At 38.1% G+C, this 17,832-nt stretch overlaps 2 protein-coding genes across 5 annotated transcripts in view; one reads left to right on the forward strand and one right to left on the reverse strand.

Moving 5' to 3' along the window:
* The window catches only part of MED12L (mediator complex subunit 12L), a 329,018-nt gene that overhangs the window by 249,064 nt on the left and 62,122 nt on the right, over positions 1–17,832 (forward strand). The window contains exons 17-23 of the mRNA XM_057737852.1: positions 1,003–1,150; positions 5,131–5,249; positions 5,924–6,067; positions 8,110–8,273; positions 11,587–11,718; positions 15,960–16,187; positions 17,172–17,313. Coding sequence (XP_057593835.1) covers positions 1,003–1,150; positions 5,131–5,249; positions 5,924–6,067; positions 8,110–8,273; positions 11,587–11,718; positions 15,960–16,187; positions 17,172–17,313 — 1,077 coding nt within the window. The remainder of the gene's footprint in view (positions 1–1,002; positions 1,151–5,130; positions 5,250–5,923; positions 6,068–8,109; positions 8,274–11,586; positions 11,719–15,959; positions 16,188–17,171; positions 17,314–17,832) is intronic.
* P2RY12 (purinergic receptor P2Y12) overlaps positions 1–17,832 on the reverse strand; it is a 45,892-nt gene that overhangs the window by 10,257 nt on the left and 17,803 nt on the right. Inside the window, exon 2 of one of the 4 annotated variants that reach the window (XM_057737855.1) lies at positions 11,996–12,211. The exons of the other annotated variants lie outside the window; for them this stretch is intronic. The gene's annotated coding sequence lies outside the window, so the exon portion shown is untranslated. The remainder of the gene's footprint in view (positions 1–11,995; positions 12,212–17,832) is intronic. 4 annotated transcript variants of the gene reach the window in all.

Consider the following 17,832-nt stretch of genomic DNA (forward strand, 5'->3'; position numbering starts at 1 on the left):
GTGCTCTATTTTCTGCAGCCGCTAATAATTTATGTGCATACAATACCGTTTGTTTTCCTTGGGAAAAACTCTCCTCATGTGAGCTGTTTAGGGATAGGTACTGTTAGGGAGAGTAAGCACCTCACATGGGCAAACGTGTACAAATGGTAAGAAAAGGAGATGGACTGCAAGACAGAGCTAGGAATTTTACTAAGGAAATGGAAGAGTATAGCATCCAAGAGAGAAATTTAGACTGAAGAATTCAAAACCAGGTATGAGAGGACACATCCTGGACTCTTTAACTTTGGCTAAGGAATGTGTTTAGCGGTGTGTATGTTTCTGTGATGCCATGACCAAGTAATTTCCTCTCCCATGTAGGAAAAATTGTGCTTGAATTCACTGTGTCTGTGGGGCAGGTGTGGGGAGGTGGTCCAGAAGAGGAAAGTGGTGTCAGAACGTGTTTGCATTTCCAGCTATTTCCCTCACACCTAATGTCTGTTGTTTTCCATTTGGAAACAAACATATATGTGTCTTACACAGTCATGCTGAAAGTAAATGGAAGTTTTATTTATTTTTAATAAAAGTGCTTGAGGATCCTAGCAAGATCTTTCTTCTAAATATAAAATGTTTAAAGATCTTTAATGTATGCAGAAAACCGAGCTTACTAAGAAATAACATTTTCCATAAGGAAAAAAATATAACTAGATAGTTTGTAATAGGATGTGAAATTAACACCATGTTAAATTTTAAACAATCAAGAGTCAAAACTTACTCTGTAGGGTACGCCCACATCAACTGCTTCTATTAAGACTTCAGGTCAGTTGACACTTTTTTTTTTTTTACTTTAGCAAGTTCCAAACTGGAAAAACAAGGGTGTTGCCAGTGGAGGTTGAGGTGAATTGAAAGGTGGGAGGGATGCCACCACCGCACAATCCAGCATGGAGATGCTGTGGTCAGCGCATTTCATGTCCATGAACCCCACCCTTTAAACAGGGGTTTCAAAATGCATTTTCTGTTTTTCAGGATGAATCTTCAAGTCATGAATGTAACCAGCGCACAATCCTTCTTTATGGAGTGGGCAAAGAGCGTGATGAAGCCAGGCATCAGCTGAAGAAGATTACCAAAGATATTTTGAAAATCCTAAATAAGAAGAGCACCACAGAGACAGGGGGTAAAGAGCCCTAATGCATTTGCCCCCATTGTGCTGTCATGTGTCTTTCCCCTCAGCACCGCCTTTATCAAAGTCGTACATAGCACTGTCAGCAGAGTGCTTCCTCCCCCAAATGACTGTCACATTGAAATATGAATAAGCACATTGAAACTGTAAGGCCTTGGTTCCATTTATAGTAATCCTTGCATTAAAATAGCACCTTCTATAGATATAGATGATTTATATTTGCTCCTCTTTCTTCCGTATTTCCCAAATTTTTTGCTGTAGTCATACATAAAGTAATGAAGAATGAGTTGGAAAACCCTTAGGCTGGGAGAGGTCCAGTCCCCCAATTCCATCCTTTTTCAAGCTTGTAGTTGGCTCTGGGTACGCATATTTACATGATGATTAAAAGTTGTGACATTGTAGTGGCTGCTCTTTTCTTACACTGCTCAGAAGGATAGTTGCAGTAGGCAGTGGAGGCTGCCCATGTCTCCAAACGATTTCAAGTGAAAAGAAAATTGGGTCTTTGCTCCATAATGCCTTTCCTTGGAATGCTCTTTCCCTAAGCTTTTAACCTAGTTTTTACAGTGCAGTTATCCCTTTGTATTATGTCACCACATTGCATAATTGGAATTTTGTAATTATCCACTTCACACTTGCTTAATTATTCTTTTCAGAGTTTATTTTATTGGACGGTCATATGATTTAAAATATGATATCGTTATGTATAGTCCACTACCACCACTGGTGTTTATTTCTCTATTACCTAGATAATACAATGGGAAAAAAAGTTTAGATTTTCCCTGTGCAGACAGCACACTTTCCTACACATGGCATAAACTGCCCCTAGGAACCCTGCTTTGTTGCTCAGTGCAAATTAAATACTGTTTTATGAACCTCTCCACAGGGGATCCGGTTTTTAGGACTTTAACTGGATGAATTACTAGAGTTTGTCCACACTAGATTTCTTACAGAAAAGTACAGATATAACCAATGCCAATAGCTCTCTTTCCTCTCCATCAGTAAGGGTGCAGATGCAGAAACAAGGTACGAGGGCGACATGTTTTCCAGTCTGAATGTGTGTTTTGGGTGTCTGAAGTCTTAGAATACAGTGGGAAGGCTACCTTCGTGTTATTTGCATCACATTCCCTAACTCACTTCTGTGGTCACGTAAGGAGCTAGTGCTACACAGGCTCCATAAGGTTGTGGGAAGGAAATGAAACCCTGTTGTCATTATTGAGACTGGGGAGGTGGGGGGAAGGACTGCTCTGAAAAAACTGTGGATCTGTTGTTTTGCTGTTTTCTCTGTTAGAGAAAAGAGGAAGTGGGTTGAATTCCGAAGCCCTGCAACTAGCTGGCAAAGTATATTTGAAACTACTTTTGGTATATTTGGGAATGGGATGGACACTGTCTCCTTTAGAAGGTTCAGTAATATGTGCTTTACCTGGATTACTTTCAGAGAGTCTTTCCAGATCCTGTGTAATGTTTGGTTTTGGAAGGCTGAGAGGGCTGGGACAGGGAAGGAAGAAGTGTGGTATCCTTTTCTGCTGAGTCTACTTCCTTCCTTTACAAGGAGTTTTTTAAAATGCTAGACTACCGTCTGTCCTATCTTTGTACCAGTGTTTTAAATAGGCAGTTCTTGCTTGTGAACTCACCAGGAGAGCATCATTGTTCCATGCTAGTTTTTGAGATATCTGGTACTAGACGCACCACTGAGGAGAGGGGCACCTTCAGTGGGGATTTTTGTCTTTCCCACGTTTTAGATAAAACTCCTCAACCAGAAACATGTTTGTTAATTTGGGATGTACTGCGCTGCCTTCTGATGAAGAGTCTTAAGTTGAAGTCACTATTTAAACCCGAGTAGGCTGGTGAGGCAGGGAAACAGAAGTTGTCTTAGCATGTATTTGATTCCTGGCTACACATAAAAACATGGTTTTGAAGAACTCATTAGGAGTGCTCTCAGGGGAGGGGAATTATAATCTGGAGTTGGAATGACATTTCCATTTGAACATGGTCCAATCTCATTTTACCTTTACATTGACTAGTCATCTTTGGGTGTAAATTTTCAAAACATTTATGAAGTTTTATGCCAATTAAAGTCAAAACTTCCAAGAATAGAGATTAAAAAAAAAAAAAAGGGAAAACCAAAATTAAATAACAAGACAGCAATAATATATATTATGAAAGCTAATTAACATAAAACAGATGAAAATCTGTGAATTATGACTATATTGTTTCTTATGTAAATGTCATTAAAATAAAGTATTCCTTTGAGAACCACCACTAATTTCTTAAATTTTTCCTTCAAAGTGATTGTAAATTGCCAAGAATCAATTGCATCTTTTTTGTAAGAGGTCTTAAGAAGTTAGCTAGGTGTAAGTAAATAGAGCCTATTAATATAAACAAACCAAAAAGAGAGGCAATTGTTAATTCTTGTGCTGGGTCTACGTCCCATCCTCAAATCTGTTACTTTTCTTGGTAACAGACTTGGTTTCGGTCCCAGGAAGGACTGAATAAATATATTAACTTCACTTCCAAATTTCATGGTACCCAAGGCTATTGGTATAAGCTTTCAGCCTTGGATTAATGATGTCAGTAAATGAAAAATTCAGAACTTGGATATTTGAAACATGTTCAGAATATGTGAGCAGCTATATTGAAGGCAAAGTGCCACACTTAATTTGTACCTTTGAGAATAGATATTGGAAAACAAGTAGGTTTCATGAAACTCGTTCTTATTCTTTGCCTTATGTTTGGTGATATTTGACAAAAGTGACCCACAATCTTGTACCTTATGTTACTCTGCACCTTATAATTCTAAGTTTGTTTGTTTTAGGAAACACAACAGCCTGGGTGTTTTTGCTTGTCTTTTGCCTCTAAGCCATAATTGCTTATTTTTGAAAGGGAAGTCTCCTTTCTTCTTAATGTCATTTTCTAAAACCATTACATTTGCCGTTAGCAAAGCCTAGTGAAATCTTCCTTGTATCTTTAATAAAACAATCTGTAAAATGACCTTTGTTCTCTGAACTTAAACTTTCACAAATAAGATGATGCGAGTGAGAGAGCTTTTGTCTCAGTAGCCTTTGACTACTTAGAATCACAGTGTTGGAAATGATCCTGGAAATCATACCCAACATTTCCTTTTCGTTTTTAGGTTTGTGTTTGTAAATACATACATTAAAAAATATTTTAAAATAAGACCTAATTATTTCTGGATCTCATCCTTAGAGCTCTTAAGAACCAGAGTCCCTCTGGAATAAGCAATGTTTATAGTATTTCTTATTGATATTTTCTTCAAACTTCTTTACGCTAAATTGATAAAGGTAGCACTTTTCCATTAATGTGGAGAGATTTAATTCCTTCCTACCCCTGAAAAAAGTTAGGGATTGTGTAAATTTCCTTTGTTTATGTACTAAACTGTTTGGGAATCTCCTAAGAAGATGCCAATGAAGTTTCCTATTATACCAAAGTGAGCCTGGGTGATTTTTTCCCCCATTCATTGTTTATATCATATTTTAAAAGTCAATGGGTAAGAAGTGTTTATGGAGGGACTTCTCATTAATAGCCAAAGTTTAGGTGTAGTCCATGTATGAGAATTGTGAATTTTTAGAAAAAATTACGATTACTTCAACAATATGGATCAATCTCAGAAGCATAATTTTGAGTGAAAGATGCCAGGTGTAAAAAGTACGTATCATATGATTCCATTTGTATAAAGTTCCAAAGTGAGCAATACTAATCCAAGGCATCAGAGGTCAGGATTTTGGTTCTCCAAGGAGGGAGAAGTGATTGCAGGGAGTCTGAGGGGTCTTTCTCGGGTTTTGGTATGTAATTTTTGTGATTTGAGTTTCATTACATGAATTAATTTATTTTTTAGAAATTCAGTGAGTTTGTACACTTTTCCATATGTATGTTATACTTCAACAAAAAGTATCCATTAAAAAAGTCAAGAGCTTCAATTAAATGGAAAATAATGTATCTACTGTGTGTTTATTTAGTTGGAGATGAAGGACAGAAAGCCAGGAAGAGCAAACAGGAAGCATTTCCAACACTGGAGACTGTGTTCACAAAACTTCAGCTCCTTTCATATTTTGATCAACATCAAGTTACATCTCAGGTAGCCATTAAAGCTGTTTTATTATGCATTTGGGATATTTCCTTAGAAATCTCTTTCATGCAATATATGTTTTTGGCTTTACTTGTTTTATAAGTACATTTTTTAAACATATTTGGAAACATCTTAAACTACCTAGTTGTTCAGTTTTAAGGGTCAGGTCGCCTTCCTCAGAGGAATTAATTTTTATCATGGAAATATTTTTACCTTATGATAATAATCAACGCTACATAAAATAACCTATAATGCAGTACTTATATTATTACATTTTAGTCCTACATTACTGTTGATAAGGGAGAAATCTGTTGATGCCTGAAAAAAAAAATACTATGCCATTGAGAAGAAACCAAACCTATTTTGTTTTTATAAATCCAACGGTAGACAAATAAATGTCATCTGAAAATTAATTAGCATTTATAGTTGTTCTGCCTTTAGGAGAGTTGCCTCTGGATCTTAATGACAACTTGGATTATTTCTTCACATTATAGTTGTTTTAAGGATATTATTGCATTTGTACATGGTTTTGTTTTCTGTAGAAATATGTTTCAGCTTTCCTCTAAGCAGAATCACATATATATTCACATTTCTTACCTAAAATAATTAATTTAATAAATAAAAGTTATTTGGAATACTGGTCTTATAGTTACTTTCACTTTTGTTGTTGTTGCTGTGCACAGATCTCTAACAATGTACTGGAACAAATCACAAGCTTTGCATCAGGAACTTCATACCACCTCCCATTGGCGCATCATATTCAGCTCATCTTTGATCTCATGGAGCCAGCACTGAATATCAATGGACTCATTGACTTCGCAATACAGGTGCAAAAGGGATCCTGCTTCTCTCTCTTTTAGGAAAGCAAACCTCCTAGGCATTGTACAATTTAAAATGATCCACCCAGTGCATTTTTGAATCGTTGAGACTTTCTGAGTAAACAGTATTCAACTAGCATTTTCAACTAGCGTTTTAATTGCGGCTGTGTCCGTAAGTTTCCATTAAATAATTATAATTGGTGCTAAAATATAATAGTCATTTTAAAACATGGGTGTTTTGAAGGTATTTCTTGTTTGTCTTTTGTTATTTTGCTTAGAGAAAGGTGAAAGTTTGTTTGCTATTTATAATACAGTATATTTTAGTAAGAGCAAAAAAATATGAAACATTAATTTGTTCCACTGTTTTTCTTACACACATACTTGAGTTCATTTGTTATGTTATTAGCGAATAGAAATAAAACTTGATTTCTTTTACTTATTCTATTGGAGGTATTACATTTGTTAATAATAATACAATAGTGGGACTTCCTAGGTGGCGCAGTGGGTAAAAGTCCGCCTGCCAATGCAGGGGACACGGGTTCGATCACTGCCTCAGGAAGATACCACATGCCGTGGAGGAGCTAAGCCCGTGTGCCGCTACTATGGAGCCTGCGTTCTAGAGCCTGTGGGCCACAACTGTTGAGCCCATGTGCTGCAACTACTGGGGCCCACGCGCCTAGAGCCCGTGCTCTGCAACAAGAGAGGCCACTGCAATGAGTAGGCTGTGCATCACAACAAGGAGTAGCCCCCGCTTGCCGCAACTAGAGAAAGCCCGTGTGCAGCAACGAAGACCCAACACGGCCAATAAAATAAATAAATAAATAAATAAATTTATTAAAAAAAAATACAATAGTGATAAGTAACTTCCATTTATTGAAAAGGAGGGGAAAATGGGGGAAAAAAGTCAAAGGTAGGGGTGTTCTTCTCTGAAAGGATCCAGTCCAGAACTTTGGGCCACCATAAAGTTTTGGTAACTACGCGGGTGAGTTAAAAATTATCTGCACTCTGGCTATAGAATTTATTTAAATTTTAGAAAATACATCATTTTTTTACATAATCTCCTTGTTTTTCAATACACTTTATCTATCTGTCAACAAGCTTTCATATTCCCTCATTAAAAAATGTTTTAGGCTGAGCTGTGAGCCACAAATGTACCACTCTCTTCACTTCTTCATCAGAAGTGAATCTTTGTTCTCGCAGGGCTGCTTTCAGGGGACCAAACAGGAGAAGGTCTGATGGAGCAAGATCAGGACTACAGGGAGGATGCTTTAACACCTCAAAACGAAGTTTTTGCAGAGTGTTGACAGTGTGGGCAGAAGTGTGCAGACGTGCATTGCCATGCAAGATCACAGTGCCCTTGGATAGCAGTCCTCTGTGTTTAATCCAAAGTTTAGGCTTCAGCACAAAATTTTTGAAACCTAAGTCTGTCTTGGATTATTTCATAGGCAGAGCCATGGCTGATTTGCAAATGATTTGCCACATAATCCACTGTCACTCATCTATTTGACAGAATCATTTCATGGACAGGCGTCCGGCTTCTTCTTGATGGCTCACACTTTTGCGACCTTCCTTGAACTTCTCTGTCCATTCATATACACTTCTTCGAGACAAAACACTTTCTCCATACTGCACACAAAGTCTTTGATAAATAACGGCACCAGGTATGCCCTCAGACCACAAAAAATGAATCACTGCACGCTGCTCTTCTTTTGTGCAAATTACAAGTGGGGCATCCATTTTTGCTCACACCACAGTTGCAAATGAACTGATGTAACAGGTTCATACCTGCACAGCTGTGACTGGGGAGACAGTAGCCTTGAATGGAAAGCACTGATAAGACAGTGTGGTCAACAGAAGTTTTAATGTAACCAGAGTGCAGATAATTTTTGACTCACCCTCGTATTTCAGCGTTGGGTACCTCTTGATTGCATGGGCTGTGATGCCCAGACAGAAGGAAAACTACAATTTGATAAAGGGTTAAAAATAAAACCCAGTTAATTCATTGGGGTGCTGAGAATGCGGTTGTATGTCAATCTTTTCTCCCATTGTAGCTCCTGAATGAACTGAGTGTGGTGGAAGCTGAACTGCTCCTGAAATCCTCCAGCCTGGCAGGAAGTTACACGACAGGACTGTGTGTCTGCATCGTGGCTGTTCTCAGGCGATACCACAGTTGTCTGATCCTGAATCCCGATCAGACAGCCCAGGTGTTTGAAGGGTTGGTATATCCCAGAATGTGTAATTTGTGATGAAATATGGTAGCGGTTTTAAGAGAAAAATAATAGTTTGTTTCATAAAAAGATGTAACACGGTTAAAGAATACTTGTGCCAGGAAACGTTCATCAGAAGGGAGCTAAAAGCACGAAAGCTCCGCTTGCCTTCCTGCCTTCTTCACTCCCCCTAGTTGCTCTTATTTCTGCTACCCAGCGTCCTGGTTTTTTATGGGTGGTGAATAAGTGACTGCTTCTTCGCTCACGTAATTTCAATTTCTATGTGGAGAATCCAACACCAAGTAAGTTTTGCACACATACCATCTCACAGATTTACCTTTGCAATTTCATTTCTTTTATAAATTAAAGGAAATTTTTGACAAGAGTTAATCTAGAATAAATGACTTTTTTGATTCTTAGTCTTTTTCGGTTTGTGTGAATTGTAGGCTGAGGTTTTTACCATTAGAGAAGTAGGGCTAAGTAATTACATCACCTCCATTAAATGAGGCCAAGCTTACTGGGACCAGAGAAGTATAATGAGCTGTCAGAAACCCTATTCTGAGCTCCTTTTTGTCCACTGCAGACTCCTTTCTCCAGGGCTTTATATGTTTAGAAGAAAGGCACACTCTTTTACTTTTTCTTCTGTTTTTCCTCCTCGGCTCAAAAGAAACATGGGGTTCTTTGGCTCCACAGTACCTTTTTTTAGTAATATAGCATGTGTGATCAATGTATCCTCCGTTCTAGAGTGGCATCCAGTTAACAGCAGCTTTTTGGGAGAAGAAGAAAAGCTGCCACATTAATTCTACACACATAGATTATTTTTTTTAATTTGAGTATTTTTTAATATCCTTCTAGTCTCAAAGATATTTCTGTAATAACCATATTAATCAACAACCATAACAAATCCAATTATTGTTACATTCAGTTCATACAAGCGGCTGTCTCTTAACTCTGTGTTTTTCTTTAACTGCATTTCCCAAGATGAAACATCTTTACTTGTAATCTTGGGGGAGAAATACATTCTTGACTTTAGCTTTTAGCCTTAAGTAGCAGTTATACCCTTAGAGTTTTGCTAACGTTGAACTTGATTTAAGTTTATTATTTCTGTGCCTCTTCTGTATTTGTACCCATCCTCACCTAACAAATATTATCACTTGAAGGCACCTCATTTAATATTTCCTTAATGTTTCCTTCTTGCCTCTTTCCTCAGTTTTTTCTCTAAAATCAGAAGTCGGCAAACTTTTTTCTCTAAATAGTCAGATGGTACATATTTTAGCCTTTGTGGACCATATGCTTTGTCTTCATATGAGAGAACAGCCACAGATAATATACACTTAGATTATTACTAAGTGACATCGGAAACATCCCTGATATTTTTAAATGTAAGGAAATGATCATCTTAGAATCCAGGAAATATAGAACTAATTTATAGCCCTCAACTACCCTGTAGGGTTGAATAATTAGTGCCATTTTACAAGTCAAGAAACTGAAACTCAGGCCTGTTAAATGGAGTGGTTGGTGAAGTGATGTACCCAACATCAGAGAGCTAATAAATCTCCCAGATTGCTAGAAGTCTTTCTAATTAGGAGCTCATTCATGCTCTTTGATTTATACCATACTTTTTAAACAGTGTATGGAAACACACTGGTTGGTCATGAAATGAATGTAATAGGCTTTCACAAGGTTTTTTGTTTTTCTTTGTTATTTTGAAATTTATTTCATTATCATTTATTTTGATATTTTAAATTTGTGTTCTATTAAATGTTTGTAAAATCATATTTGATGTTCACTTTATTATATTTCTACTTTATCATATACAGTAAGCATAAGTATTTTCCCCAAAACTATCATTTTGGGGTTTTTTTGTACTTACATGAATAAACATACTGGATCTCAATGTAAAATGTTTTTCTTACCTCTAGCAAGTGAAAAAAAATATTGAGGAAACACTGCGATACAGTAAATGCCTACCAAACTTTCAGTAAATCTTTGTTTATTTTAATCACAAAATAATTCTTTCCTTTTCAGGAATTTCTGGTTTACCTGGAATTTTTTGGTTTATATAGGTAACAGCTGATTGAATCATGCACTTCTTAATTTGTGGGACAGTTTTGCTGTAATTGACAGCCTTTATCAGTTGCCTGCATCTGCTGATGTCAGTTCACAGGGCTTGGAATGCTACGTGGCTATGTCTTTGCCTAGTTTCCTAGGCCCCACCTCTGACGTTTGTGACTCCAGTGTCCTTCTCAGCCTTGACACGCTAGGCTCCCTCCCGTCCCCTAAACAGTGGAGCCGGCTCTAGACCGGAGTTCTGGAGACCTAACTTCTCCCGTTGGAGCTGCCATAAACTAGCTGTTTGCCTTGTGGGCAAGTTACATCAGCTTTCTGAGCCTCAGAGCCCCCTTTGTGAAATGAAGAAGGTGAATCAGATAATTTCTAAAGCCCTTTTCAGCTTTAATAGTCTGAGTCATCTGTGACACTATCGTAGTAGTTCACTACTACTACCCTGTAACAGAATGCAAGATGGCAGTGGAATCAGACTCACAGATAGGTGGATGGACCACTGGTGTTTACTTCTGTATCATATGAACTCTCATGTTGTATGTATTGTGGCCCAAGAGGCCATCTTTCTGATCTGGGGAAATAGGCACAGAATTGTAGTAGTAGTGGTACTTCTGAACTGCAGGTCTTATAGAGAATGCCAATAAAAAGAAGAGGTTTTTTAATTCTTATTAAGATAAACTAAAATAAATTTGTTTCTAGCTTGGATAACAAGGAGAGTGTGACCTCAAAGCATGAATTCATCAAGTTCATGCCAGAACCAGCTCGTGGTCTTGAAAATGGATTTCCCAGACTTACTGACCTGAAGAAATTGCTCCTTTACGAAGAGGACGTGGAACCCTTTGCTAATTTCCCGAATTTGTCAATCTTACGAAGAGGACGTGGAACCCTTTGCTAATTTCCCGAATTTGTCAATCTTCTTACTGAAGAGAGATTCTCTACTACAATTTTTGTGTTCTAGTCACAGCAACTGTATTGATGAATTCCTCCCTATATATTATCTGTACGGAGGAATAGCTTTCATGTCTTATTGTTAATGGCATTTCTGAAGTTTTAAAACGATATTGAGTATTCCACTATCATAATAGAAAACTGGCATTTTATTCAACTCTTTCCTTGCTATAACGATTAGTGTTAACAATCTGATATCTTTTTTCTTTCTCAAGTAATACATGGACACGTTCTCACGCTAAAAGATTCGAATGATAACATAAATTAGCAAAGTATGTGTCTCATTTCTTCGTATATTTTTCTCCTCAGATTGTGTGGTGTGGTAAAGCATGTCGTGAATCCCTCAGAATGTTCTTCCCCTGAGAGGTGCATCTTAGCCTACCTCTATGACCTCTATGTGTCATGTAGCCACCTCAGAAGTAAATTTGGAGACCTCTTCAGGTGGGTAGAAGAAAGTCAAAAGGATAGGAATAGGATAATGCCTATATTTGTTTGTGAACCAACTGATATTGTCATCCTTTTTAATAATGAAAGTTCATCCTAACTATGTCTGCCAGAATTCCTATTGAATTATCTTTCATTGTAGCTGTAACTGCCTGTTCCAAACTACTGTGCATGTTTAGCTCTGATTACAATTTTGATATAAGAGAAAACATTCTGTATTTTGTAGTTGCTCTTACCTCACTTGGAACAGTTTCCCCACTGTTTGCATACTTACGTTCTCCCTGCATTTGCTTCTCTGAGTCCTTGAACTTCCTATTTCACATAGCATTTCCGACTCCCTGTCATTCTCTGCATCTTAGCACTTGCAACCCCAACAAGCAGAGAGGTGCTGGAAACTCCATACTTAATGTTGTTTGCGGAAGTTTAGATGATTACTTGTAAGTCGGGGGAGGGAAGGAGATGGTAATAGCTGGCAAAATAAATTTGGAATCTAGAAGCAGGCAAGGAAAGAATAGTCAACTATAGTTTTTTTTGTTCTCTCCTATCGTGCATCCAACTTGTTTATAAATCCTATGAACTCTGCCTTCCAGGTACATCTGGAATCTGACCACTCTTCATTGCTTTGCCACCACCCACCATGCTCATCTCTTGGTTGGACCATCACAGTGTCCTTCTATCTTGTTTCTCTGCTTGCACCTTTGACTTTCTTTCGTGTATTCTCAACATGTCTTCACAAGTCATCCTTTTGAAACAAGAACAACTTGACATTTTCCAGTGGTTTCTCCTCTACTCAGAATAGAATTCAAAGTCCTTACCTAGCCTTCAGGATCTACTGGGTCCAGTCCTGTCTTCCACCTCTTTCCCTCTGTCCATTCTAACCACATGGACCTCCATATTGGTCTCCAAACACTCTAAGCACACTCCAGCTTTCGGACTTTTGCTCTTGCTGTTACCTCTCTTGTAATGCTTTTCATCAGTTGCTCACTCCCACAGTTCATTCCAGGCTCTACCTCCCTGGCTACGCCATCTAAAATAGCACACCCCACCCCCCACGCTCTGTCGTTCTCTGAGCTTTAGCATTTTGCCTCCTGCCCAGTCCATACATTGTGTGTGTGTGTGTGTGTGTGTGTGTGTGTGTGTGTGTGTGTGTGTGTGTGTGTGTAGTCTGGCTCCTTCTAGAATGTAAGCTTCTTGAGAGCAGAAACTTTTTCTATTTTCTTCATTGCTCCAGTGTCTGGCTTATAGTGGTCACTGCAAAAAATCTGCTTAAAAAAAGATATATGCCAAAACCCAAAACAAAAACCATGATATTTTTAATGGTATTGATAGGGAAAAAATATGAACGTGTTTATGAAATGAATTAGGTTTCAAAATAATCCCTTATGGAATACCTGAGTGAGTCTTAGGAATTATATTTCTGTAGAAACGGTGTAATAACAATACCTTGTATTCTTCTATTAATTTACAGAGAACTTTCAGTTTCAGCTTACAGTTTTCTGAGAGCTTTCTCATACATGACTCGGTTCTTACAACAGCCCTGTGAATTTCCCAAGAAAGCCACAGTCGGGTGTATTTGACCTATAATGCTTCTTCAGGGTAGTAAAGCACGTTAGATGAGTTGATTCAAGTACTGCATGCTGGATGTGCGGAGATTTAGGGGGCCAGCAATAAACTGAGGGGCTACTTGGCCATCAGCGCCGTGGTACATCACAAGGAGTTTACCCATGTAAAGTTTCCTGGATTAAAGGCATGGAAGAGAACTGCAGGTCTCTTGGGAAACCTTCACGTCAGGCATTATTTATAGTTTGGGATAAAGAAAAATGGTCAAACAAAAGCTAGATATGCAGAGAGATTTCTATTAGTATACTAATAAACCAATTTTAATGATTGGATCTGAAACATTATAAAGTTTGTGAGAGTAATATTTGGAGGAAATAGTGTACTAATCACATCTACTTCTGATTGAGCTGCTGGTTTGTGCCAAGCGCTGGGCTGGGTTATTTCCATCAAGATCTTTAATCCTCTCAACAACCCTGGGAAGTAGAAGTGATTTTTTCCTATCAAATGATTATTCCTCATCATAAGTTAATAAATGATGAAGCCTACATTTGAATATAGGTCATTTCAGCCTCAAGGTGTGTGTTGCTTTCATTACTCTATCAGGTTTTTCTGATATATGCAGTTTCAGATGGAAAATGTCTGAGGTTTTTGTTTGGTTGGATTTGGGTTTGTTTGGTTTTTTTTTTTTTTTTTACATATACGCATGCAACAGAGAGTGATGAAAATTTGAGAGTGTCTTAGATGGCCTCTGAGATGTCATTAAAACCTAGAGCTCATCTGGAAAGAATGTAATAAGTAAAATATGAAGCCTAGAAATGAAGGGTGAGGAGACTTCACCATGAACCACACAGTGCAGAAACATTATGAGAGGAGGCAGGAGGGCATCAACTTGAGAGAAGTCTCTATACTAATAGAAAAGTGACGCTGATTCTTATAAAAATTAAGAAAGAAAAGCAGAATTCTTTTGGTTTCTAAAGACAGACATGGGTAGATTGTTAAAATTAAGTGGGAAGTTGAATGAAGAGAGATACTGCTTTGCTGTTGGCAGAACTCTGTTTCCTTAAAGTCTCAGAGTATTGGGAGGTGGAGGAAACCAGGGACCTGATTTTAGGGAGGGAACCAGCAGAAAACAAATTTTGGTTTTGTTTCATTTTTAGTAGGAAAGTGAAACAAATTAAGAACTATTGCTAAGTGAGACTATGTGAAAGGTAGAGTAGAGCGTGGCAAGGGTTGACACAGAAAAGGGAGATTTTTAAGAACCCTGGGGACTATATAATTCTGTCAATTTGAGAAGTCGTGACTTCAGATTGCAAATTTGTATCCTTCAGCAACCACTGACAAGTTTTTATATGAGTTGTCTGTGAAGAAAAAGAAGGTAGAAGATTGAAATTGCTGTGATTTAGTGGGTGGCTTTAGTCCTCTCTCTTGGCCCAGTGGTTCCCAAGCATATTTTGATACTTAGATTTACCTGGGACAGGTTTTTAAACGTACAGATTCAGTATACCTGCAGTGAGGCCCCGGAGTCTTTTATTTTTAACAAATGCCCCAGAGGTGATTCTGAAGGAGGAAGTCTAAAGTCACATTTTAGTAAACATTGAACTGAACAATCGCTGTTTTCTTAAAGCAGTTGTCAGTGTTAACAGTGTAGGGTAAAGAGTCTCTATGTCTTTTCATTTTTGAGGAAATCATTCCTGGCTACTATTTATGTAGGTGCATAAGATTAGAACATGTGTCACCTTGATCACAAATAAATTTGCTGCCAAAACTTAATCTCAAAGAAAAAGCCTCTCTGCTGCTTAAAAGAGCTCTTGAATAGAGAAGGTGAAATGTTGCTTATGGATTTGTGATCCACAGCAAGTGGGCAAGAACAGCAAAGTGTACATGGAACCTGAGCTTTGAAATCGGGCCATCCTTCAGCCTCATCTGCAGAGCAGGATTCGAGGGGCTGCTTTCTAATTCCCTTTATAAACTTAACAATATTCTGCATCTTATTCAGATGTAACCCTGAATATGGTAGGCCAAGCTCTAAAAAAACTCCAGATACTGCTGAGAAGCACAGCGTGATAGATTTTTAGGACCGATATAATAGTTTCTTTACTCTCATAGAATCTGTGTACTGCCCATATCCCCCTAGGAGAATTTAAGCTCCTTGAAGGCAGGGGGTGAGCCCCTCTTTCTCAGCTGTACCACGGTGTCCAGAGGAGCCGTGGCACGTGAATCTCCCTGGATACAGCATACCGAGAGGAATAGCTTTACAGGATGTATGATCAGGACTGAAACACCAAGTTATTCCTGATGTGTAATCCAATCCATTTTTATTATTCTTAAGTAATAGCACTTTCCAACCACTGTTCAGAGACAGTTGTTGGAAGCCTTAGTAGATTCTTTTATGTTTAAAGCATGTAAATGTAGAAAAGACTTAGAAAATAATTAAGGTTAGTACCCAGATGTCTTATTTTTGTTCTGTTCTTCCACCCATTCAGTAACGATTTATTGAACTAGAACACTCCAGGTACTGTGTCCGGTGCCGATTATTAGGAAGGTGGAATCCAGAACCCATAATGCGAACCTTCTCTAGGAATATATTACAGCTGCCATTTAATCTGTCCTTAAATGAAATAACTTTCTAGTTATTTTAATTTTGTTTTGTCTTTTAACTCTTCTTCTCGTAACCTCAGTAGTGCCTGTTCAAAAGTAAAGCAAACCATATATAATAACGTGATTCCTGCAAATTCTAACTTGCGATGGGATCCAGACTTCATGATGGATTTTATTGAGAATCCCTCAGCCCGTAGCATCAACTACTCCATGCTAGGCAAGATCCTTAGTGACAACGCGGCCAATCGCTACAGCTTCGTCTGCAACACACTCATGAATGTATGTATGGGCCACCAGGATGCTGGAAGGTGAGCCGGAATTCACGATTAACCACACAGTTACTGCACTGTTGCTGCTTTGAAGTCAAGGGCTTTAATACTTGCATAAGCAGGCATTTGGCTTTTGTTTGTTTTTAAATCTTATTCCTGAATTTACCTCTGCTCTATTCCATGATTTTCTTTTTCTTTTTTTTTTTAATATGTATTTATGTATTTATTTTTGGCTGTGTTGGGTTTTCGTTGCTGCACGCAGGCTTTTTCTAGTTGTGGTGAGCGGGGGCTACTCTTCTTGCGGTGCGCAGGCTTCTCTTGCTGTGGAGCACGGGCCCTAGAGCACTCAGGCTTCAGTAGTTGTGGCACATGGGCTCAGTAGTTAGTTGTGGTTCACAGGCTTTAGAGTGCAGGCTCAGTAGTTGTGGCGCACGGGCTTAGTTGCTCTGAGGCCTGTGGGATCTTCCCGGTCCAGCGTTCGAACCCATGTTCCCTGCATTGGTAGAGGGATTCTTAACCACCACATCACCAGGGAAGTCCCTGTTCCATGATTTTCTTAACCTGGCTTATTGATCTGGCTTGAGATACTCTAGATATAATCTATAAGTTATCTGATCCTTTTACAGTTTTTATATATATGTAACAAAATTACAAATGAAAAATATGCATATTTTGAAAACACTGGATTTAGGCCTCTTTTAATTTTTTTTTTTTGATGCCCTTAAAAATGTGAATTTATAGGTCAGGTTTGTTCACAGAACTAATAATATGTTAATTGACATCTGTACTGGTTATCGTTTGTTGCTCAGCAGCATTAAATATTCGAAAACATTTGAAGACATTTCCTTTCCCTTCTGCTCCAGGTTCTACTTGGTTATTTGACAAGTGGATTTTTATTACATCCTTGAATCTAAGAAGTGAATGCCAGATTCGATGATATTGAAATTACGTGTTCATTAAGTTTATCACATGTGAGTATTTCTCTTTTGTTAATTTCTTCTGTATTCTTTTTCTTTTTTCTAGGATTAACGACATAGCCAATTTCTCCTCTGAGCTGACGGCCTGCTGCACTGTTCTCAGTTCAGAATGGCTGGGAGTGCTGAAGGCTCTTTGTTGTTCTTCAAATCATGTGTGGGGGTTTAATGATGTACTTTGCACTGTAGATGTAAGTTTTCCTTTTCATTTAAAAACTCAACTGTGCAATTAAATATTTAGTAATTTTTTTTAGTTGACTCAACTCTTAAGTGAAATACTGTAAATTTTTCTCTCATACCAGAGTGTGGTTGCCAAGGATAAATAAATGAAAAAATCGAAATAACTAAAATAGATAGCCTAATCTACAGTGGAGATGCCAAGAGTTTCCTTGTTTGTTAGCTGATATTTCTTAAATATGGTCTCCTGAGAGTGCTTTGCTCATAGTTTTTACCAAGGGCCTTGGGTTCCTTATGGCACAGGACATAATTTAACTAAAGCAGTTTACATTCTGAAGACAGCCAGTGTGTTTTCTTAGGGTGGAAAAAACATCTAAGAGTATAGGTTCTGTTGTGTGGGATCAGGACGTCCGAGCTCAGATTCGGAGGAGTGTCCAGTCTTTCTTAGTGATTGTGTCTGGAGGCTGATGAAGAGATATCCTTTATGTGTCACAGATGTCTTCACATATTGCATCCATGGTGTATAAATTTCC

Source organism: Hippopotamus amphibius, chromosome 6 (assembly GCF_030028045.1).
Source record: "Hippopotamus amphibius kiboko isolate mHipAmp2 chromosome 6, mHipAmp2.hap2, whole genome shotgun sequence".
In the NCBI taxonomy this organism is placed as follows: Eukaryota; Metazoa; Chordata; class Mammalia; order Artiodactyla; family Hippopotamidae; genus Hippopotamus; species Hippopotamus amphibius.